The sequence below is a fragment of the Emydura macquarii genome, unplaced genomic scaffold (assembly GCF_026122565.2).
Source record: "Emydura macquarii macquarii isolate MOO-44397 ecotype Brisbane River unplaced genomic scaffold, CSIRO-AGI_Emac_v2 contig_1644, whole genome shotgun sequence".
Lineage (NCBI taxonomy): Eukaryota > Metazoa > Chordata > Testudines > Chelidae > Emydura > Emydura macquarii.
Genome location: NW_027131781.1, coordinates 14,729,839 through 14,753,945, shown reverse-complemented (window position 1 = coordinate 14,753,945; position 24,107 = coordinate 14,729,839). Strand labels below are relative to the sequence as shown.

General features: G+C 40.8%; 1 protein-coding gene across 3 annotated transcripts in view; it reads right to left on the bottom strand.

Moving 5' to 3' along the window:
* ZFAND6 (zinc finger AN1-type containing 6) overlaps positions 1–24,107 on the bottom strand; it is a 46,878-nt gene that overhangs the window by 7,688 nt on the left and 15,083 nt on the right. For all 3 annotated transcript variants that reach the window (XM_067555698.1, XM_067555699.1, XM_067555700.1), the window contains 3 exons: positions 10,388–10,564; positions 8,035–8,146; positions 5,625–5,725 (listed from right to left, as the gene is read on the bottom strand). In XM_067555698.1, the coding sequence (XP_067411799.1) occupies positions 5,625–5,725; positions 8,035–8,146; positions 10,388–10,547 (373 nt within the window). In that variant the 5' untranslated portion in view covers positions 10,548–10,564. The remainder of the gene's footprint in view (positions 1–5,624; positions 5,726–8,034; positions 8,147–10,387; positions 10,565–24,107) is intronic.

The following is a 24,107-nucleotide window of genomic DNA, read 5'->3' as shown; positions in this document are numbered from 1 at the left end:
AGGAAGGAACTTGCCTCCCTTGGTTTCATGTCAGCAAGAGCCCAGGCAAGTGCAGGGGCCTAACACAAAACTAAGGGGTGTGCAGGTGTCCCCTCCCACCTTCTTTCCCTAAATGGAGCCCTGCCAGGATGAAGCCCCTCCCACTGGAGTCCAGACCTTGACTGTATCTTGACCAAGAAATTTGGATCTTGACAAAAAACAATTGACCCCTGCTTCAGTGTTTAATACTTGCAAACAATTTGAATAAACAAACCGTAAAACATGCTGACTATTTGAGATCCAGGTTCACTGAAGCGTTCTACCTTTTCCTTAATCTGTTTTGCATGGCATAAAACACAAACTTGGGTGTATAAAGGCAAAACCACATGGACCAGATCAAGTCAGAGCCATCTGAGAGATTTGTAACTTGGCAATTTTACTTCGTTTGCCTGAACATGTTACATGATATCTGCACAAATGCAAATAAAAGTCCATGTGTCTGTTTGCTAGCTTGTTTGTTTGTTTGTTTTAACTTCTAGGAGAGTCTAAGTAAATGCTATTTGTCCAGGCTCTCATTCATTTACACTACCTGCAGTGTACAGAATATGTCTAGCTACATGCGACAGGGAAAGGCAGGCTGTATCCACACATTGTGTAGCCACATGTGGCAGTGAAAGGCTCTAGCACAGGGAGGCAGCAGGCAAAGGCTCCAGCAGCGGGGCAGTACACTGCTAAAAACAGCAGTGTAGATGTAGGAGGCACTGCTTTGACATAGAGAGAGACATGTAGGGTATATATGCTAGGGTTCTGGCATATCTTTACTTGCCTAAGTAGAGCCTCAGTGTCTACACTGCTATTTATACCTGTGCTAGTTGGGTATGCAATGTCTGTATTCTGCACACTGCCCTAAGTGTAGACTGCCAAAAATCTAAAGGTAACCAATTTAGATTTCTACAAAAAAAACCTAGCGCATACTTTAACCTTTATTAAATGACCCGTATGGAACTCTAATACAGACTCTAAAACATCAAATGATTTATCTGAATGAGGTATGTTTATAATATAAAGATTAGTACAAAATAACATTTGGTTTATGTTGATTATATTGTGCAGTATATTTTCATTTTGAATGCTCAGCTGATGGAGTGTTCTGTGCAATGAAGAACTAATGCTTCAGTCTGGCACTAATTCCCACACTGCTTTGATCAGAAATTACAATCTGTTTTTATGGTAGCTACTGAAGCAGCTACCAAATTATGTACCTGTTCATCTTAAATTAAGAAAGCTTCAACTTTGTAATGCACAAAACAAGCAGGTATTTTAGAAAGCTGGGCTGAGTAAAATGGGTAAACTGTTTACCCTATCTTGTTCTTGATTTTACATTTCATGTTTAATATTTTGCACTGTGATACTATAAAGATCAAACAGTTTTTGAGATAAATCCTCACACTGCTGGCACGAATGTATTAGTGTCTTCCTTTCTTTTTTTTTTTTTTAAACATTCTCTTGCCTCACACAAAACTGTTACACAAGCTTGAAAACATGTTTGCGTAGAGTCTGGCTAGTTCCAACTAAAAATTATTTTATTTGCTAAGCAAAAAAATTTTAAAGCAAAAAAATTAAGTGTTACCTGTAAAACCTGAATCTGAACAGACTGAACTTTGTGTTTGCAATTTGCAGTCTAAAGGTGTGTACAGGAACTCCCTTCAAAAGATAGACAGGGCTGACTGCCACCACTGGAGAATAGTTCTGAATTTACTTGTGACAGGGAATTCCATATATGGGTCCTCATGGTTTAGATCTGTAGTTACTAGATTCTGGTGATCCCTACAGTGAAACTGGTAGTTAAATGAGGATGAGACCACAAGGTCCAGGACAGAACAGCATTCCTCAAGCACCATGCGCAGGAAAATTCCCATGATCAGGGTTTCTAGTGTATGCAAGTCTGCCCTCTGGTGGAAAAAAACCCAAAAACCACACTTTACACTCTTATGGGAGTGGCAGAGTCATCTATCAGTGCATCCAGATGGGCAAGCCTTGAGGATAGGAGGAGATACCTCTTACTGATTGCTTGTTCTGGAATATGGGGCTGGTAATCAGAATTCCAGAATGCCTTCCAAGCCCTTTCTTTGGGCCAATGGGACAATACAGAATCCCTGTTGTATGAAGGCTGCTACAAACCCTGAGAATCCTGATATGACATGAGGCCAAGGTGAAATCTGGGATGTTCCCAACAAGGAAAGTCCCCTGAAAAGGGAGAGCAACCAAACATTTGCTGTGATAGTTCACTACTCCATGGCTTAATCTATAGAGCTTTCTTGGTAACTGTGAAGCAAGATGTTAGTGTTGGTCCATATCATTAATATTTTACTGCCGGGGAAAAAAGTAGGGAAGTTGTAGTTGTATTCAGAAGACCATATGACATCAGAATGGGAGATATGAATATTGCTGCAGAAGTAAGATAAGCAGCCTCAAGGCCAGGAGTCTTTTTAGACTACCCTTGTGTTTTCCTGTCTGATATACTGATAAGGATATTTGAGTTTAAGAACTGGTCTGTCTTAGAATCCAGTGCATCTGCCCAACTGCCCCGTCCATTCAGTGGACATGCACTTGAAGAATCTGTTGTAAAGTTTGTAGAGCTCATAAATTGCTTTGCGTGGGCAGGTCTGGCATGTGGATGGGTACACGCCTTACATATATGAATTAATGAATAGTATGGCCTCCTCCATTTTTCTATCTCATTCCCCTGACAAATTTTTCCTCGGATTCTTCAATTTCATAGCCACAAAGACATCTGGCAGTTAGTCCCAGTTCTATTGATAAGGCCTGCAGGAAGGCTCAACAAGTCGGTTTTTCCTAGTCTGGACACGATCTCTCTCACTCTCTCTTCAGATGAGCTAGGAGGAAAGTGTCATGACAGACAGCTGAGGACTTGGCCCTATTCAAAATGAAGGGCCAAAGGATGAAAGACACTTGTAGATTCTTCCCAATGGAAGAAATAAATTGTAAGTCTCAAATCTTCTCAGGAGAAATCAATGGGTAAACCCAATGCTGCACTGTCAGATGAGATTGCTGGATTCACTCTAGAACTACTGCAAAGAAAACTGAGTGGGAAGCCAGTTTGGAACCACTTGAGCTCCCTTACCAAGAAGGTAAGTGGTCTCTGTGCTCCTCTCAGAATCAGTCAGCCATTAGGTAGGAGTGGAAGTTCCGCTAGTTCTGGCAAGTTATCCATGTGGCTGGGTTCTCTTGCAGCAAGCCTTCTTGGAGCAGAGGCAGCTCACAGGATAAGCACTGAGGAGAACAGATAGGGAAGCTCTTCTCACTTTTTCATTCACTTATGGAAGGCAAAAGCAAGATGCTGCAGAGATGGAATGGCTTGACTGTGCCACAAACTGAAATGAGACAAAGTGAGTAGGGAGCAGAGCCTGCAGTGGATGCAAGGAGAGCCATGGGATTGGAGAATCTTGGAAAATTATTTGCCAGCCTGAGAACCAGTAAGATGAAGGGAAACCCAACAGTGTGCCAGGGAGATCAGACCTCAAATGTATTTTTTCCTAATATACAATCCATGGCATCTTAGATATTAAGGTTTTATCTTCGTAAGTGAAATTGAGGAGTCTTCATTTGGGGGATAATTCCACATTGAGTAGGAGCTGACTTATAATTGATATAATATCTATGTCGGTTTCTCCATCTGTAAAATGGGAATATGGAGATATGCATTTACACATGTTCATTTATGTAATGATGGATTTTAATGCGAGAATTTACCATAGAAGCATCCCTATTTTAAATTGAGACTACATAAACTAAAAAAAAGCATGAATCCACATAAGAACATTTCCATGATCTTCTACTCAGCATAGGTAGCAGTCAGTTAGAAAGACTGACTCAACCCACCTCATAAAAAGGGAGAACAGTATTCAAAATTATCTAGTTTTAACTTTAGAGTATATCTGAAGAGTGGGGCTGAAACACCAGAGCTGGGTGTGGTATAAGAACTGAGTTTCAGGAATGTTTAGTGTATAATTAAATTAAATTAGATGAACAGCAAATCTTATGTCTGTGGAAAAGCCAACCAAGCAGTTCTAAGTTTAAGGTGAGATTTTTTTCAAACGGTGCTTAGCACTGCCCTATTCCTGCTCCCACTCAAGTCCTATTTAAGTCAGGGGAGCAAGATTAGACAACACTAAACTTATTTAAAAATCCCACCTTTAAATCCCCCTGGACAACGCCTCCGTGGTCGATATGTTCATATCATGGGGTGTTCATCCTGAAGCTGGCCCTATGACAATCTGCTTCATTGTCATTGTACCTGAAACAGTCAAGAGTTTCCCTGCTACTGAGGTGAAAATAACCAACATCATCGTGTGAAAGGGCTATTCAATGGTGGTGGCAAATGTAAAATGAGTCTGGAACATTTGACCATTGCCTGACACTGCTAAAGGCATCCTCCTCGTCACACAGATTGATAATTGCACCATATCTGAAGTGTGCTGGCCAGGAAGCAGTGAAAAGGAAGTTGAGGACCACATGATGATGATAATGCCTAAGTATTGCAAGGTTCTGAGAAAAGTAAGGGACACTGAATTGGTAATTCCTTCCTTTTTCCCCTTCTCACAAAACTTAACACGATTATAGATCTTTACTGATGATCATGTTACTTTCAGGAAGCTTCCACATTTAATAGAAAACCAAACAGAACAAATGCACTTTGCACCAACTATAATGATTTTAGGGCAGTACTATTAAAGTCACCTATCCAGAAAAAGCTAGTTATTTTCTAATGTGCATATTCTATTTTTTCTTTAACTCTTGCTGCAGCACTTCGGAGTGCAAAATTATGGCGAGTTTGGTGTACATAATTTAATTTTTGATAAACTGCATCTCAATGGTTCCATATAATGTGTAGGTACTATTAGACAGCCTTTTACCTACAAGATAATATTCCATATTACAGTGTATTACCTGTTTCAAAATAGATTGAAGACCACTAGAATTATTCACATTGTATCAGCTCCACAACAATGCACATTACTGCTAGAGCATTTACAGCTAATGTCCAAACTATGACAAAGAGTTTACAATCCAGTTTGGGCAGACAAAACAAACTATTCTCCATTACATATAGGGTGACCAGATGTCCCGATTTTATAGGAACAGTCCTGGTATTTAGGGCTCTGTCTTATATAGGTGCCCACTACTCCCCACCCCCATACCAACTTTTTTCACTTGCTATCTGGTCACCCTAATTATATATATATTTTTAACAGCACCAAGTTCTTTCATCACTCAATAGTGCAAATCTGATTTTAATAATGTTATAGTAAAACTGAATAATCAATCCATTCATAATGTAAACTAAACACATACTTCCCCAACCCCAGTTAAAAATCTAGCTCTTTATATAGTTAGAATTCAAAATAAAGTGAAATTTAAACATTTCTGTCAAGCTTATTTGAAGTTTCCATCTATGTAGTATTTCTACATTAAAAGTATGTTTTATGGTCTTTCAGTTCTATGGAACATTGTCTTTACATTGCTCAGACTGCAGTCTGTTAGAGTTTATTACAAAAATAGTCAAGGTGTAAAAACAGCATATATTTCATACATGCTTTAGTTATGCAAATTCAGACACTAACCTTGCAAATCTTCTGTTTCCGGTACTGTTTTGTCCACGGTTGTACTTTCCACTTGGGATGATGCTACAGATTCTGTTAAAAGTGATTGGTTTGACACAGGACTAGGAAGAAAATAGTTGAGAATTTGTTAGAGCCAGGTACAGGCTTTACTTTCAAAAGACTGCTCAGATATTATGAGAGGACAAAAACACAGTGTAGCAAATCTTTTCATTTAGAAATGAAAGACTTCAGCAGCACATTACAGCACTAGTTAGTAGTTAAATATAATATTTAAGACTGGTAAGAAGCCAAATATTTTCAGATTCCATTGTAGCACACACTTTAGTTAAGAGTAGGCTTGGCAGAATTCAATTTTCTTATAATTTCAGCTGGTAATATCAATGTTTACTTTTAAATTTTTTTTATTTATACCCATTTTAATTTTCACAGTTGCAAGAAATGGGGGTAGGGTGGATTAGACAAAAATTATTATTTAATGACACTAAACATTGAGATTTAAATAGTTAAAGCTTTGTAACCTTTAAAGCACAAATTGTTTATTTTGACTTGATGTTGACAAATATTCTTAAATCAAAACCAAATAAGTTCTCAAGCACATTTCTCTTACTTTGCCTATCTGTAAATTTTGCTTATTATTGATAGACACAAACTGACAAAAATATTTCTATGGTGAAATCTATATTTACCAACATTTACAGATAAAAATCTAATCCTTCCAAGCCTAGTTAAGAGTAACGTCAACAACTAGATGAAGTAACTATAGTGGCTACAAACTTCAGATACATATATTGGTGTGTTTAACAAGAGCAAGAAAATTGCAGCTTGTCACTGTGACTGATCATTAGGCTGTATAGCCTAACTCCAGGAAGATAGAGGAATCTACTCAAATAGTGAAGACTTCCACAGGACATCTTGCACTCTTCTCCTCCGTCCTATCCCCTGTTACATACAGAAGCCCATAAAACTTTGTGACCTAGTGCATCATCAGTCCAGCTGAGGGCTCACCAAGAAGAGAATGGATCAAAATTCTCAGGTGCTGCTGGAGGTGAGTGGGAGAAGGGGGCAGTAGATTTTCAACTTTACTTTAAATTTAATACTTTTCTAAATAAAACTCAAGTTGAAACTGGGCACCCACTAACCAAACTAGAGATTACCAGAGAACTCAGGGAAGGAAAGAGAGGCTGGCTCTGGATACTAACCAGGTTGTGGGGGAGGAAGGGTAAAGGTGCCTTGCATCACTTCAATATGTTTGCCTCTGCCCCTGAACCTACAACACTGATACTTTTCCAGACCTGGCATGAACTTTATGCCATTTGATTGGGCAGAAAGGCAGTATTAGTGTGATGTACAAACCTTCCAACCAAGCTAGAAATATAAGGGTGAAAAAAAAGATCATGAGATCAGCAATCATGGCAGGGGTTATTCAGCTCATACTTTTAAACTTGGATTCTGGGTATGAGTTATAAAGTTAACAGCTTTTATAAATATTGACTGAGAGCTGCAAACTGGGACTGGTTGTGTTCAGACAACTATAAAATGAGTTTAATCCTCCTACATACCTGTAGTCTATGTTATGAAAGTTTTAAAAGTAGAAGATTGGTTGATGAAGTTAGAAATTGCAAGCCAATTTATTTTTAATATAATCTTCTACTTGCCTAGCATCTTTCATTGCAATGGATCCCAAAGCACTTGAAAAAATTAAACTGTTGTTGGGTTCATGTCACTCAACACTGATATGCAGCTACCAAAATAAATAAAAATAATACCTAGGTCGTGCATAGCGCTGTTCATTTGTAGATCTCTGAAAGATTTACAAAAGAACATTATGTATCCTTTACTAATTGAAGTGAAGGAGACCGTAGTTGAGTGGCAGAGCTAGGAACAGAATTCAGGTCTCATATATCCTCTAGACCATACTACTTCCCATGAGATGAAATGAAGCAAACAGTTCAATATGCAACACTGTGTGTCAGTAAAGAGAAGTACAATTAAAGTGGACAAGAAAGCTCTTCTAAGTATTTACAATTAATAACTCCTATTTGGAAGATAGTTTTCCCTTAGAAAATAAACAGCCAAATTGCATGTTGTGGAGTGATGAGACTTCACGGACTGCTCTAATGCAGATATGATTTCTCTATGACCAGAGAGGAATCACTGCAGAGATTTTGGCATTTGAGACTGAATTAAAAATCAGAATTTTGTTTTCAAGACAAGATAATCTTGTTTGCATAATAGTAATTGGTCCAGAAATCTCATTTTTAAGTATGGAAGATCAAATAGCTGATTTCGCATTCCCAATTTTTAATATTTAATTATTCAGCCTTAGGAATTAGTTGAAACAATGATGTTAGTCAACATTTTACATAAACACTGAAATAAACAAGCATAGACAAGACAATTGGAAGCCTACCTTGGCTGCATAGACTGGGTAGATGTAGAGTCTAATGTTGACTGAGTTTCTGGGACACTGCTTTCTGTGTGTTGTACTGGTAAAGACTCAGTTATACTACTGACAGAAGTTGCTGGAAGAAAGACACTAATGTAAAATGGGTTACACTGCTTTATCGAGTTACAGAATTTAGCTACAAGAAAGATTCTTCTACACTCTGGTCCCAACTCAGCAAGTTAATTTAACATATGCAGAAATTCCTTGCTGAATCAGAGCCTACATTTTAATGGAATTCTATTGTACTATAATTACTTAAGTTAATTATGTCTGGTCAGATTTGCCCACTTCCCATCCTTGTCCACTAAAAGCCTCCACTGCACATATTTCAAAAAAGCGGTATTAAACAAAGAAAAGCATGACTGTTTTAAATTACTCAAAAGCTTCTATGAATAACTGCTATTTCAGCTTCAATTTTTTGCAAGAGATCAATACAAGATAAGATATTTTAGAATATTTGGGACCAGTATCCAACTATCCCTGTAAGCCCAGAGTATCATTTTAGTATCATCCAGGTATCATTTTACTTAACCCATTTCACTATGTATCCACCACTGCACATTTGGTGATGCAACAAACAGTAACATGCCATTAAACAGAATGGAATGTTAATACATTAAGTGATACATTTAGTAGCACAGGTTATGCTTTTACATGGCATACTACCAGTCACCAAGTAGTTAAAAGTACATAAGACGACACAGCTTAAATCCAAAGAACTATACAAATCTCTCTGTGAAGGTATTATGCTATGTGTCTATATCCAAAGAAGTCCGTCACAGAGTGCCTGTACTAGAATGCAAAATTTCTTCATTTGTTCATTCAGTTGTAAAGAGAGACTTAGGCCATGGGAACACTATGGAAGGAATCTCTGTGTTGACCCAACTTGTTATTGAGCCAACTGGCAAGTAGCTCATGGAGTCATACTACCAGAGGCACTGCCTCCAGGATCAGTTAGTGTGGTGAATCATGCCACCTCCACCGAAAGAAGTACAATTCTTGCCATGTAAGGTAGGAGATATTTGCACTGACCAACACAAACCATTTTGAAATGGAGGAACCACCTTCTCTAAAGCTAAGTACTATATCCCTGAAGGGTCTGCTGGGTTTTAAAAAACCACACTGAAATAAGCAACACATACTACAACAAGAGGGAACATTAGTCAATATAGAATTGCAGTAACATACTTAAAGATACTTGAAGATTCCATTGAAAAGTTCTTAAAGGCCCACACCCTAGTCACAGTCAGACTCACAGCTTTCCACTTAAGTGAGTCTCTAGCCCTGGTGGTTGTGAAAAAGCTTAAAAATGTGACCTGAGTATAATCCATACAGTGAGGTTTACCAGAGTGTGCACACAGTTTCCAGCAGAAGAAGAAGCTGCCATTAGAGCCAGGAAAGAAGCAGTCTTGGCCCACACTCACCACAAGAGCAGGTCAGGCCACCATATCAATAGGTTAGTAGGACCCTACTGCTGCTTTCACCACTGCTTGGAATGAGAGGGACACTACCACTGGTTCAGAGGAGAAAGAGTCTCCTAGCTCCTCTAGGCAGCTGGGGGTGAGGAAGGAGAGGCCCCAGGTCATAACTGCTGCTCATTCCGGGTGGTCAGGTGAAGCAGGGCCTCTGCTGCCAACCTGGAGCTGGACCAAAGTGCAGGAAGACCACACGTGGGGCGTGCCTAAAGTCTTGGATTGCCTTAATCCAGGTGCTGTGTAAATTTTTTTTTTTTTTTTTTTAAAAGGAAAGATTCTTGAGTAGTATGTTTCAAATGTCAATCTTAATCTTGCACCAATTACTTTCAGAATTTAATATTTAGATTTTGTTCTAACTATTTTTCATCTGCCCCAGACAGGGTAGGGTGTTCTCTGTAAATTTAGTAATTCCTGATAAATCTTCTCTGAAAAGAATTTCTAACATTTTTATTGTGATATTAGACACCTAGTGCTTATTATAGCATGCCAGAAATAAATGCAAGCCACAAAAATAAAAGATACAATTACACTTATAAAAAGATTATCCACAGTATGTTTATTTCATTTTAAAGCTGATTAAAAAATTCTGTAAAACAGTAGAGACTTACGGCAATATACTGTACTGCTGCCAAATCTCTCATTCTTTACTTTACCATCAGTTGCTTGTGGGGGAGGAAAAAACAAAAACACAAAAACCCATGCCCCTAATCTTCCCCACTTCCCCACCCCCCAAAATCAAGATGGGGCAGCAATAGAATCTCACTCTAATGTAGCACACAAGGTTTGCTCAAATGGGAATGAACATGCTAGATATTAATCTAATACTTATTTGAATTACTTACCAGGAGGGCTAATTCTACCAGTACTACCATTACTATTCTGCCTTTGAAGATGTTCTTTATAGCATATTGAACACATGCCATTTGTACGAGGGTTTCCATAAAATCCGCATCCCGTGGAACAAAGCATAGGCACTTGGCTATGGTTAGTTTCTTGAGCCATTTTCCTCTTCTGTAAACCTGAAATTCACATGCACAGCCAATTATCTAGTGAACTCAGATAATTTTCACCTGTTGCATTTTAAAATACAAAGGCTTCCACTGCTTTGGCATCTTCTAATCTAGGCACCAAAGTTTGCTTTAGAAAAAGGATCTTAGGGTCAAATTCTCTATAACTGTTTCTTTAAAAAAAAAAAATGCCACCAACTTTCAGGGCCCTGGTCATAAACAAAAACTGCAGAAGAATAAGTGTCTTTCATTAACTGTGGTGGTACAGATTCTGTGCGGGACTGGGCCATTTTAAATGATGGACTATAAGCCAATTCCCTTTCCAGAAAGGGACAGCTACTATCCCAAACATATCTGGTAGCATATGTGCAGCAGAGTGTACATTTTCATTAGCATACAGTCTTTTACTTAAAGTACTGAATTCTTCACATTAATCACTTTCAGAGAGAATATATTAATTCTTAGCCTACAGCCTGAAAGCACAGAAAAGACATCCATATGAAATACTTCTTGATCCTTGTACTCATGATACTACCTTAAACTCTTAAAGTATAAACTGAAGACTAAACAGGGGAAATATGCCTGCTCACTGCACAATATTTAATCATTAACAGCAACAACAAAAATCATCAGGCTATTTCTATGATTTTAAGCATCTGTTCCATTATCAATTCATGTGAAGATTTTCATATGCGGAAGTTACCATTTTGATCTAGAGCATTTGAACATATACATTCCTCCACACCTCAACTACAATAGGATTTTTGCAGTCAAACCTCCAAAACTGATCACAATATAGTTCAAGGTTAGTCCATACTACAGTGTTAGTTTAAATGGATCATATCAATGCACTATTACCTTAAAGAATGCCCAGCTGACCTATAAAATACAAAATACCACAGAACTGATAGGCAGAAGTCAGATTGGTTAAGCTTGGTTCATAAAACGCTCTCACTTTACAATTTATTCAGCTAGTGAAAAAAGGAAAACTACTCTTACAGCAGAGTCAGTCAATTATCTTTTAACTTCAGCTTCTGAAACATCTGGTAAATGCTTAAATATTTTCCCCTCGTGGTCACAGGTCTTAAAATACGGTCTTCCAAATTTTCAATGGTAGACATTTCTGAATGACATTTCTTCTACAGCTTTGTTTTCACAAGTATATCAGTGCAAGGAGACTGTCCTTTCATTATGAGTCTAAAGTAGCGTGAAACCAATCATCTCAATCTAAAGAGACATTTTGAATTGATATCTTGATTTCTAAAAACTTGAAATAGTGGAGAAAATAAAACAGGATACGTTACTAGACATCAAGCTCTTTGGAGCAAGGACTAGATCTTCCATTTATGCTCTGCACGCACTGAGCATAATGGTTATGTTCAGTAAGTTAATTCTTATTACAGTTCTGTGGTGTATATCTTGTTATGAAGAGTAAAATGAATCATGATGCCAGAGAACTTTAAAAGTATTAAGTATGTGCATTGTGTCTTTTAGTTACTACCAGTCTCAAACATTTCATACTGGTTCATTTTCATAGGCTTCAACCATCAATCAGTAGGATCAGTGATAGTAGGATTAGTCTAAACCTCAGGTTTTTAATCTCCCTTTAAAATGAACAACCCCCCCCCCCCCCCCACACACACACTTTTTCCTCTCCCAGCATTCCTTCCCTGAACAGAGGTATGTCTTCTCATCCCTATTCCTTCATTTTTCTCATACTCAACCTTAGTATTCCATGCCAGGATTGTCACCTATAGCATTTATTTCAGGATCAGTGTATAATCATATTGCATCACCACTCAAGTTTGTCCAACTAGGTCTTATTTGTACATTTGTAAGTATGCAGCTGTTAATGTATTACTAATATCATAAGTTTAGCGTAGAGAAGATGCAGGTGCTTTTAACACTATATCAGCTAACTCTGCTTAAGCACATACAAAATGATGAACAGCTTACTAGTTACAAGGTGTGCTTCAGGAACCAAAGCAAAATGATAGTTGTACAGATGCTCCCAAAATTTGCTACTGGCACTGTATATTTTAATAGAGATTGCACCCCCTACAACCATTAAACATTAGTTCCAGGGTGGAACAGACCACAAGAATGATATTCTGGTGCCAACTACAGTAACAAAACAAAATACAATTTGTACCATGTTGATGCCAGTATATTACAAGTACACTACAGTATCACTATTGGATGGGAGAATGGAGAGAGAAAGCTTAAACTACATACCTATTGTGCTAATGAAGACTATTGGCAGTACTTTAGTTAGAGCCTTCCTTTTCAAATTTTACTTGGGTATGAAATCTGACCCAATATCACTGAATGCAGACTTTAAATAAATTAAGTAGCTAAACTATTCCCCCTCCACCACAAGCACACTTAGAGGGGTCCATTATGGAACTGCTAATGGTAATCTCCTACCATTACTAATCAAACAGGAAAAGAAACTGCAGGCACCTCCTTCCCAGCTACCCCAGTGGCTGAGGGTAGCACTTGTGCTGCTCATTCATACAGTGCTTTCTCAACAGAAGCAAGGTTTGACACTTAAATAATTTTCACTTTACAGCACCTATTGGTATTACTACCTGGTAAGTCTTGAGGGTCTGAAAAGCATTGAAGGGGCAATGCAGAATGTTCAATAATGAAGAGATGTTTTAAAAAAAAAAAAAAAAAAAGTGAGGAGAGAGGAAGCAAAAAGGATTTCTCTTTCACAAACATAAGACAGAAATTCTATCTATGTTATATATATATATATATATATATATATATATATACACACACACACACACACACACACACACACTATTAATATATAATATATACACTATTATAACACTACACTACATATAAATATTACACTACAAAATATATATTACACTATTTCCACTACAAGTACCACATTATCCTGAGCAATATCATTGCCTTCAAGACATCTGAACAACTGTATACAGGATTTCTTTATGACTTCAGAACAAATTAATCTCTCCTGAGCCAAGCAATCCATTGGATTTGCTCATCTAGGAAACACGGGAGTTAAACGTAGTAGCTCTTACCAGTTTTTGGTGCTAGAAATCATGGGAAGGAGTTACCTGTATTAAAGTTGCTACATCAAACCCAGTCTTCTAAAGAAAGAGAAACTAACTGGTGCAAGAGGCAACTGCCAAGTCTACCAAAGACCAAGAACATAATAAATGACTTAACCACATCATCTATTGAAAGAAAAAAAATTAAAAAGTAACGAGGGTCCATGAAGGTAAGCCAGACTAAAATGTTACTACTTTGATATTCAAGAGACGCAAACTCCTTGGTTTGAAAAGAAGAAAGAGAGCCCACAGCTGGAAACAGTGACATACACAAGTCACAAATGCTTTAAGTTTGAGACCAACCAGCTATATGAATTGATATCAGTCTCCGAGAATAAGTTACCTAAGTAGTACTATAGAGGCCCATAACTAGCAGCAGTAGAGAACTTGTAAATTTAAAAAACAAGAAGACTTAGTTTGGGGGTGATTCCACAAGGACAGCAATCAGGTTTTTTCTTTAGATCAATTCTAAATGCTGGGAAAAATCAAAATTTCACATACACTGGAGGAAACTTGGGAAAAGCCATGCTATTTAAGTTAAATACTAGATCAAGATCTAGCATTTAAATACCTTTAGCTTATTGATTTCCATACAAGAAATACAGCAAATAGGGATGTGTGTAAATTTTAGTTCTTATAACTCAGCTAACTGTATTGGTAAAAAGAGTCTGCTGTGTGTGTGAAAGTTAAAACAATCAAACAACATTTTGTAGAATGTAAAGTTTAACAGTGTTGGTTTAGTAAGTTTGTTTAGTAAGTTTTAAACCTAGTTTCAGAGAAGTCAGTTCTCAATATCCAGGCACAACTGGACTGTGTCCTTATAAAACACAGTGTATGGAGGCTCTGAGGTTAATACCCTGATCTCCAATACCCACCTTGCAGACGTAATAGCCACCAGAAAAGCAACCTTCCAAGAAAGATGCATAAGGGAACACGAGGCTAGGGGCTCGAAGGGGACCCGGTGAGTCTGGAAAGGACCAAATTTAGATCCCACTGGGGAGTGGGATCGCGCGTTGGGGGAAAGTTTTTCCAAGCCTTTCCAAAATCTAGCCGTCATACCATGGGAGAAAACTGTCCTCCTCTCCACTAGGGGGTGGAAAGCAGATATGGCTGCTAAATGGACCTTAATAGATGAGAAGGCCAGACCCCCCTTGCTTTAAGTGGAGCAAGTAGTCCAAGATTGTAGGGAGTGACACCTCCATTGGGGAAATGCGCCGCTCAGCCACCCAACAAGGCAAAGCATTTCCACTTAGCTCGGTAAGATGATCTGTTGGACGCTTTTCTGCTTTCTAAGAGGATTTGCTGCATCTGGATTGAGCATGCTTGCTCCTCTTCAGTCAGCCACAGAGCATCCATGCTGTGAGATGAAGGGAGGCCAACTCCGGAGGGAGTAGGCGACCGTGATCTTGGGACAACAGATCTGAGCGTAACAGAGGCCTCCACTGCCTTGGCTCTGCCAGTTCGAGAAGCATCCCAAACCAATGCTGTTGGGGCCATGCTGGTACCACTAAGATGACCCGTGTTCTGTCCCTTTTCACCTTCAGGAGAACCTTGTGAATTAGGGTTATTGGCAGGAAGGCATACATTAGACTCCCTGACCAAGAGAGGAGGAATGCATTGGTTAGAAAGCCCTTGCTGAATCCTTGGAGAGCAGAATTTATTGTATTTTTTGTTGTTGTCCCTGATGGCGAAGAGGTTCACTTGGGGATTGTTCCCCCTCTGGAAGAACCGAGCGACCACCTCCGGATGGAGGGACCACTTGTGGTGAGAGCAGAAAGACCTGCTGAGGCGGTCCGCTAAGGGGTTGCTGATTCAGGGGAGATGCACCACCTCCAGATGAATGTTGTGGCTGATGCAAAAGTCCCATAGACGTATTGCTTCCCAATACAGGGCTGGGGACCGGGTCCCACCCTGCCTGTTGATGTAGTATACAGAAGCTGTATTGTCCGTTGGTACTTGTATGATTCTGTTGGAGAGGTGTGGCAGGAAAACTGAGCAGGCTAGAAGGATTGCCCTGAGCTCCCAGACGTTGATGTGTAACGCCAATTTCTTTGCAGACCATGCACCCTGGGTCCTCAGGGGACCTAAGTAAGCCCCCCAGCCTAAGTCTGAGGCATTGGAGATCAGATATCGACAGCTGGGGCACCTCAAAAGGTATTCCTGAAAGTATTTGGTGCAGCTCTGTCCACCACCTCAGAGAGGTAAGTTCTTGTGGAGGTACAGTAAGTATCCTGTCTAGGTGATGTCTGGCTGGCGAGTATACTGATGCGAGACACATCTGGAGGAGCCTCAGGTGCAGTCTGGCATGCCAAACCACATATGTGCAGGCTGCCATGTGACCTAGGAGGCAGAGGCATACTCTCGCCATGGTGAGAGAGTGGGCTGAAATCTGGGCTATGATCTCTGACATTGTTCTGAACCTGTTCTCTGGAAGGAATGTTCTGGTCTTGGTAGAGTCCAGTACGGCCCCAATGAATTCTATTCTCTGTACTGGGACTAACGTTGATTCCTGTTAGTTTATTAATGGACCCAGCACCCGACAAACACTCTGAACAGTCGTGATGCTGGACTGGATCTGAGACCTTGACCTGCCCTTGATGAGCCAATCTTCCAGGTAGGGAAATACTTGTACCACTCTTTTCCGTAGCTAGGCAGCCACTACGGACATGCATTTGGTGAAGACCTTCCATGTGGTTGAGAGGCCAAATGAAAGCACCGTGAATTGATAGTGACACTTTCCCACCATAAGTCGCAGGAAACTTCTGTGATCTGGGAAGATCAAGATGTAGAAATAGGCGTCCTGTAAATCAAGAGTGGCATACCAGTTGTCAGGATCCAGTGAAGGAATTATGGTTGCTAGGGAAACCATACAAAACTTTAACCGTCTGAGGTACTTTTTGGGGCGTCTGAATTCCAGAATAGGCCTCAGACTTCCCTTTGCCTTTGCAATCAGGAAGTACTGAGAGCAAAACCCTCGTCCCCTTAAGTCCTGAGGAACTTCTTTCACTGCACCTAGGCATAGGAGTGCTTGCACCTTTCATGCGAGAAGTTGCTCATGAGAGGGGTTCCTGAAGACGGACGGGGAAGGAGGGTGGGAAGGCGGGAGTAAGGCAAACTGGAGGGTATAGCCGGGGGCCACCATGTTCAGCACCCATCTGTCCGATGTTATTGCTGCATAGGCTGGGGAAAAGGGTGTTAACTGGGAAGGAAATAGTAGGGAGGTTGGATCCTTGATTGAAATAGATAGGCCCTTTGAAGGTGGGGCCCAAGGGCAACCTGCTTTCCGCCTTGGTTATGGTGGCTGGAGCACGGCTGAGGGGCAACCAATGAGGAGCCGCTCTACTGCCTCTCATAACTCATTCTTTTTCTTATAGAAGCCACTACTGGAATAACCTCCAAACCGCTGCTGATGCTGAGGCTTGAAGTGCCTCCTGGACAAAGGTGGAATGTACAGGCTGAGGGACCGCAACGTTGCCAGAGTCCTTCATGCCACACAGCCTCACTTCAGTCTGCTCAGCAAAAGGGGTCAACGGAAGGCCCGAGGACTGCAACCATGACGCCCTTCTCATCGACACCGCTGATGCCATGGTTCTGGCTGCTGAATCCACTGCATCGGAGGCTGCTTGCAGGGATGACCTAGCTACTGTCCTCCCTTCCTCCAAGATGGCCCCAAATTCCTGCTTGGAGGGGTGCAACGAGTTCACGAACTTCTCTAACAACTGCCAGATATTGAAGTGATACCTGCCTAGCAGCGCCTGTTGATTCACTACCTGTAGTTGTAGGCTAGCAGTGGAATAAATTTTCCGTCCAAACAAGCCCAGCCTCTTTGCTTCCTTATTTTTAGGCATAGAGCTCGCTTTGCCCTGCCTGTCTTTTGTTGGCTACCATGACCACCAGCGATCCTGGAGCAGGATGGGTGTACAAGTACTCAAACACCTTTGCCAGAACATAATATTTCCTTTCTGCCCTCTTTGACATGGGGGGCAAGGAGGGTGGGGTCTGCCACAGAGCTTTGGCCAATTTAACTACCCCTTCGTGGACAGGAAGGGCCACTTTACTAGGCGCTGCCAATGCCAGGATCCCAAGTAGGTCATCCATAGGCTCATCCAGCTCCTCTATCTTGAGGCCCAGGTTGGAAGCCACCCTTTAAAAGGTCCTGATGGCACCTGAAATCGTACAGTGGTGTTGCTGATGCGGGGCCCACTACTGCCTCGTCTGGGGATGAAGAGGAAGAGACTGGCAGCTGGGTTGGGGAGGGTCCATCACTTTGGTTGGGGTAATGTCCCCTGGACTCGAGGAGGGTGAAAGTCCCTGCTCAGAGTCTGAATCCAGGTGCAGTGCCAAGCTCTGAGGGACAGAGGACAGCAGCACCGAGGCCCTTTCCTAGAACCAGTCTGCAGAAAACCAGAGGGAAACCCCCACCAGTTAGACCAGGGTCCTGGCCACTGTCCTTGCAGCCATGTGCAAAGCAGGAGATGTTCGAGCACTGTCACTGGCCATAAGAAGTAACTGAAAGGCTGACAGCGCCTATATGCGGGCGCATATGCGCATCGCTGCAAGGGCACTAGAGCTGGCCACTATGGGAACCACTGAGGGGAAAAGTTTCCGGCACCAGTGCATGTGGCGTGCACACACACACCTACACTGGGAATGGACATGAGCAAGCACTCGAAGAAGCGCACACACACACAACCTTTGCATAAAACAGATTGGCAAAACACTATTCTAAGGATCAAAGTTCCTAGCTGCTGAAAATAAGGCACTTCAGGAACTCCAGTTCATCTCAAACAGATAGAGCAAATTACATACAATGACCACTCAGAGGATATAAGTGGTAAGCAAATCACTTTTTGTACAAAATATATTCACATCAAGCTGCATTGTACAAAATGAAGTGGTGGGTCCATAAAGTTTCACTGCTTTAGTCAAGCTGCTCTAGCATATAAAGACAGACAGAGAAGAAAAATCACGGAAAGATGTGTAAGTATTAGGAATATCAGCATTATAACATGTATACAGTTTTATTGAATATTCAGTGAAATCACACCTTGTTTACATCAGAGATTTAACAGAGGCAGAGCATGGACAAAAGGAGTTTCATGAAAATGTTAGAATTCCAGAAGCTACAGGCTGTTACATAGAGCTACTGGTTTTACAGTTTAAAAAAAAGAGTGCCACTTCTTTATACCGAAGCACCTGACGTACCTGCTGCATTGCATGAAAGGAGACCAAATGCCCCAGTCTAAATATACAATCTCAGAGTTCTTTCCCAGGTTATGTTGCCCTACATATTCAGTGCAAAGTAATGAAATACAAATACAAATCACAAGATTTGTTTCATATGTCTAATATTGTTAATGCATTAGAATTGTGTATATTTCTGGTTTCCAGAGCCATCAGAAACAACTTTGCAAAGTTAGGGCCCTAAAATCTCAGGCTTAAATCACATTTTTTTTTCCAAGTCAGCTTGCCTTGTCCCACTGGTGGGACATTTTATGAGAAAAAGCTAATTAAGAGAAGGCCAAAGAGCCTACAGTGAAATTGTCAAAGCAGTGTGGCAGAATTAACCTTAAAACAAAACCAGGAAATGTTTAGTTTTCAGAGATGGCAAGAAAAACTACTGTTTATCATCTGACTGAAGTCAAAGTAGCAATAGCAGCACACCTCTACCTTCATACTGAAATACAGCCTCAGTACTATACTCAAGTCCTGATGAATCCGTAACATTCTGGCCCAAAGATGAGTGCACTACCAAAAAAGTCATCAGGACATGTTCAGAATTTAAGACTAAGGAGTACTGCTATAACATTTTAAATTACTTTTACACCCTTCTATGACAGATGAATGTTAACCTGCCAATCCATATTTAATAGATAGAATAAAGCTATGAACCATAGGAAAATATGAGCTTTGTCGCTACAGCTAGATTCAGGCGGACCTCCCCAAAACAGAAATTTAAAATGCAAAATCATGCCTATTATGTTTACCAAATAGCAAACCTTAGAGCGGGCAATATTTTGCAATAAAACGTAAAGGTGGAGATAGCTGGAACATGAATACTGTGCATGCATGCACCTTCAAAACACTAAATAATGATAATGATCCAGGGAAAACAGGAACCAAATTTGTTTGTACAAAGCAGAGAATAATTCTGAATAAATTTCAGACCCATAAACACGGACATTTCATATGAGATTGTCTTATCCATCTCTGTGGGGACTTGAGTGACTACCTTTCGGGGGAAGGGAGGGGGAGGGGCGCGGCCACGAGGAACAAGGGAACGATAAAGGAAACCTGAGAGGTATAACTGAGGGACCACTGGGGACACAAAGGGGATGATGGAGAGGAAAAGTACGACACAAGATATCTGGTATCAGAGACTGCCTAGGACATGCTGTCCTACTGCTGTGTCAGAGGGGAAAAAATAAGCTGAAACAGAAAGGATGCATTGTCTCAATGTAAAACTTTGCTATTCAGTTTAGCTAACCCAAAGCGTACCTATCTAGATTAGTTCAGGTTTCTGGAAAGTAAGACTAAGTATGTTTTGCCTGTCATTTATAACATGTAAAGCAAAGTTGCACAACTCCACAAGCTGTCTTGGATCCTGTGTCTGAAAACAGTTCTAGCTTTGCACAAGGACATATAACTTGTAAAGGAAATTCAAACATTTACAAAATTATGCAGTTAATTACTGGAAGAGTTGTTAAAGCTTTAGTAACAGTTTATTTTGAGCTTCAGTGAATAAATTATTCTAAGGATATGTCTACACTGCAGTGTAAACCAGGGTTCAAACTCTGGCTCAAGCCTAATCCCCCCCTCCCCTTCTATCTACACAGAAATCATGCTAACCAGGGCACGGACCCAAAGTCCCAGAACCCCCGGGTGGAAGTATATCTACATTGCAATAAAATATCTGCGGCTGGCCTGTGTCAGCTGACTTGGGCTCAGGATGTGGGGCTATAAAATTGCAGTGTAGACATCTGGGCTCAGGCTGGAACCTGGGCTTTTGGACCTTGCAAGTGGGAAAAGTCTCAGCGTCTAGGCTGCAGCCCAAACCCAGATGTCTACACTGCTATTTTTAGCTCAGGGTCCAAGTCAGCTAATCTGAGCTCTGAGACTCAATGCTGCAGGTTTTTTAAAATCATAGAGTGTAGACATCCCATAAAGGCAGCTGACATGGGCCAGATGCGGATGTTTAATTGCAGCACACACATACCCTAAGTGTCTTCCTCTCTCGAAACAGGAACGAGACAGTGATAAAAGCGGTTTTCACACAAGTTCTCAAAACAGAGTTTCTTACGAACACGATACCTGTTGCGAGCAATTTGACAGCAAGAACAAAAACTAAGAGCAATTGCTGTGTAAACAGTAGAATGTAGAATTTGAAAGTCAGTTTATAGCATTGCAGCTGTACCACAGCTAGCACAATGGAGTCCTTGTCCATGACTGGGGATCCAAGATGCTATTCCAATACAAATTATATCATTTAAGATAATAGCCATATTCCAGGTCTTGAATTGCTAACTTTTGGGGTTATTGCTACTACCACTCACAATAGTGTGCTATGTTGTTTCCTTCTGGAGGTAGGCACTATGTCTAATTTAAGTGTACAAAATATAAAATATCCTCACTGTGATCACACGCTACATGGAGCACTCACTCAGCTGCAAGTTACTGCCTTACCAAATGTAGAGGGGTTATGTAGGGACAAGTTTTCAGCATAGTGAGAAATATAAGTATTCAGATCCCTGTGGCAAGAATCACATTCCCTATTTTCTGCAGTGCACTTAAATTTAGGCAATGGACTCCGAGTGTGCTCCTCTGTTTTTGTATTTGGGCATCCAGTAACTTCCGTAGCACATTTTAAGCATGTTCTCCAATGACTGTAAAAAGTGAGTGTAACCATAGGATAAAAGTACTGACTTTGCATGCAGGCTAAGAAAATCTTATGCTCTGTGTAGTTTGAAAGGTTGCCTCTTTCACCAACATATAAAAGATATTATTACTCACCCCAGCCTCGTCTCTCATGCAGTTTAGTTCGCCAAAACCCCATCTGCACAAGTGAAGTATAATTATTCATTGCCCATTTCACAAGCTGTCAATTTGCACTTAAGCTTAGGGGCACTGACTGACTGACACGTCCAAAGTCAATCTGGAAATGCAAGTTGGCCTCCTTCCTCAGTTTCCTTGTAGATGTCTAAAATGCCAATTGCCACACACTAGACAGGTAACACAAAGCTGAATACATACGCAGTCTCCCTGAAGTGTAGTTTGGGGAGCATTTATTAAAAAAATGGGAGCAGGTCAGATTTCATTTTCAGCCTCAGATCTCAGCTTTGCCCATCCAGGATTTGTTTTATGTCAAATCAGCACCTTATCTTGCGCGCGCGGCGGCGGCATTATGCATTTCAACATACTGAATGCCTTTATGTAGTGCCTTGACATTTGAAGGTTCCCAAAACACACCACCCAGCTAAAATATGAATACCGCTGGGGCAACTAGCTGAAATTATACAACAGCCGTGTAGGAAAGCACATGTCTACACTACAAGTGCTACAGTGGCACAGCTGCAGCTATTCCACTGTAATGACTGCAGTGCAGACATTACTACACAATCCACCCCCACCTTGTGAAGTAGTAGCTAGATTAATGGAAGAATTCTTCAGTCAATCTAGCTGTGGCTATACCAGAGGTTGGCTTAACTACATCTCTCAGGAGGTGTGAATTTTTCACACTGCTGAATGACATAGCTAGGTCAACGTAAGTTTTAGGTGTAGACTAGGCCTCAGCCAAATCCTCCAGTCTTCAGAACAGACCAAGGTGATTGTGTGTTTTTAAAGATTAGCATGGAGCAGACACACATTTTTAACATCTCTTCCTAAAGCCCATATGGAATTAACAGCATGGATCTCAATTTCTCACCCTCAGAAGGATGAAAAGCAGAGTTGACTGCCAGGACTGGGGTAAAGTCTACATTCCAAACCTAGTGCTTTGGCCACTAAACCAACCTTTCTATCTAGAACACAGTTTAAGTACTCATTTTGGGTATAAAAAGTGGTCACTCACCTTTTTTGGACAAACAAATTTGACACACTGTTTTGGACAAGATTTAGATATGCAAGTCCAGGCCAATTCCCCTTCCCCTCCCCTCCACCTTCCTTTACCATCCAGAACATTTAGAGCAGCAAGTTAAAGAGCATAATGGTCTAAAAACAGTGTTGCTTGATGCCACTGTTTCTCCACTTATTATGATAGCACCTATGTACAAAGTTCTCTCCGTAACACTACACAGAAAAAATATATAGCCATATGGCAAGAGGGAGCAGATGAAGAGGATGGAAGAAAATCTGTAGAACTAACAATATGCATGCCAAATTTCAACTCTGTCATTTTGCTTACATGCTACAGAATTCCTTTCCCTCTGTTTTGTGCATTTAGACTATAACCTCTGAAACAGGGCCCTGTCTTAAGTCTATGTACGTGAGGTGGCAGGTACCGTTTGGGGCATTTATTAACAGTACTAAGCGTACAGTGTACATACTACTCACTCAGTATACAGCATACAGTACTCACTATCCCACACCTGACCCCCAAATACTACTAGAGAGCAGGATTTATACTGGTAAGTGATGAGGACAAAACACACGAGATACTTGTGTTTACAGCAATAGTAATATTTAATCAGGCAGGATGTCCAAGACCAACAATGCTTCACAGTTTGGCCTACTGCAGCCTTCACTACTAAAAAGTACTTCTGCCTCAACCACAGGGGATCTCCTTAGTACAGAGGTCTCCAAACTGTGGGGCACGGCAGGGCCTGGGTCAGTCCCCATGGAGGCAGAGAAGAAGCACTATCCAGCCACTTTCTGCCCCCATCTCTGCTCCAGCCCTTCCCTTAGGCTGCAGACCCAGCCTTAGCTCCTGGCCATGGCCTCAGGCCCACGGCTGCAGCCCCAGCCCCCACCCCAGCCCTAGCTGCAGCTCGAGCCCAAGCTCCCCATTGCAGCTCCCAAAGGGGGGGGCACGGAGCAGGTAAGGTGGGCCATGACCCCAGAAGTTTGGGGACCACTGCCTTAGAAGAACTGAATGGTTGTTACTTCCCTGCCATGGATAAGGAGGCAATTGCTTAGTGCATTACTACAAGCCTTCCTACTGGACCCAGAAGTTGTTCTATTTTACCCTTAGAGTTAAGAAATAGTAAGAAAAAATTGAAAAGATAGATACAAGCTTGTTGAAGAAATATGTAGATAAATTATATGATTAGGTCAAGTGAAGTTTCTTTATTTAAAAAAGACCTACTACTGCTGGAAAATGGTATGAATTTTTAAAAAGCTAATTTAGATGTTAAAGTCAATTTTAAACATTAAAATCTATTTTGTGTAGCATATTTCACTCCAAGTGGAAGGAGCCTTCTGATCAATTAAGGCTTACAAAATAAGAGTCTCAACCAATTCTTATGACAGGA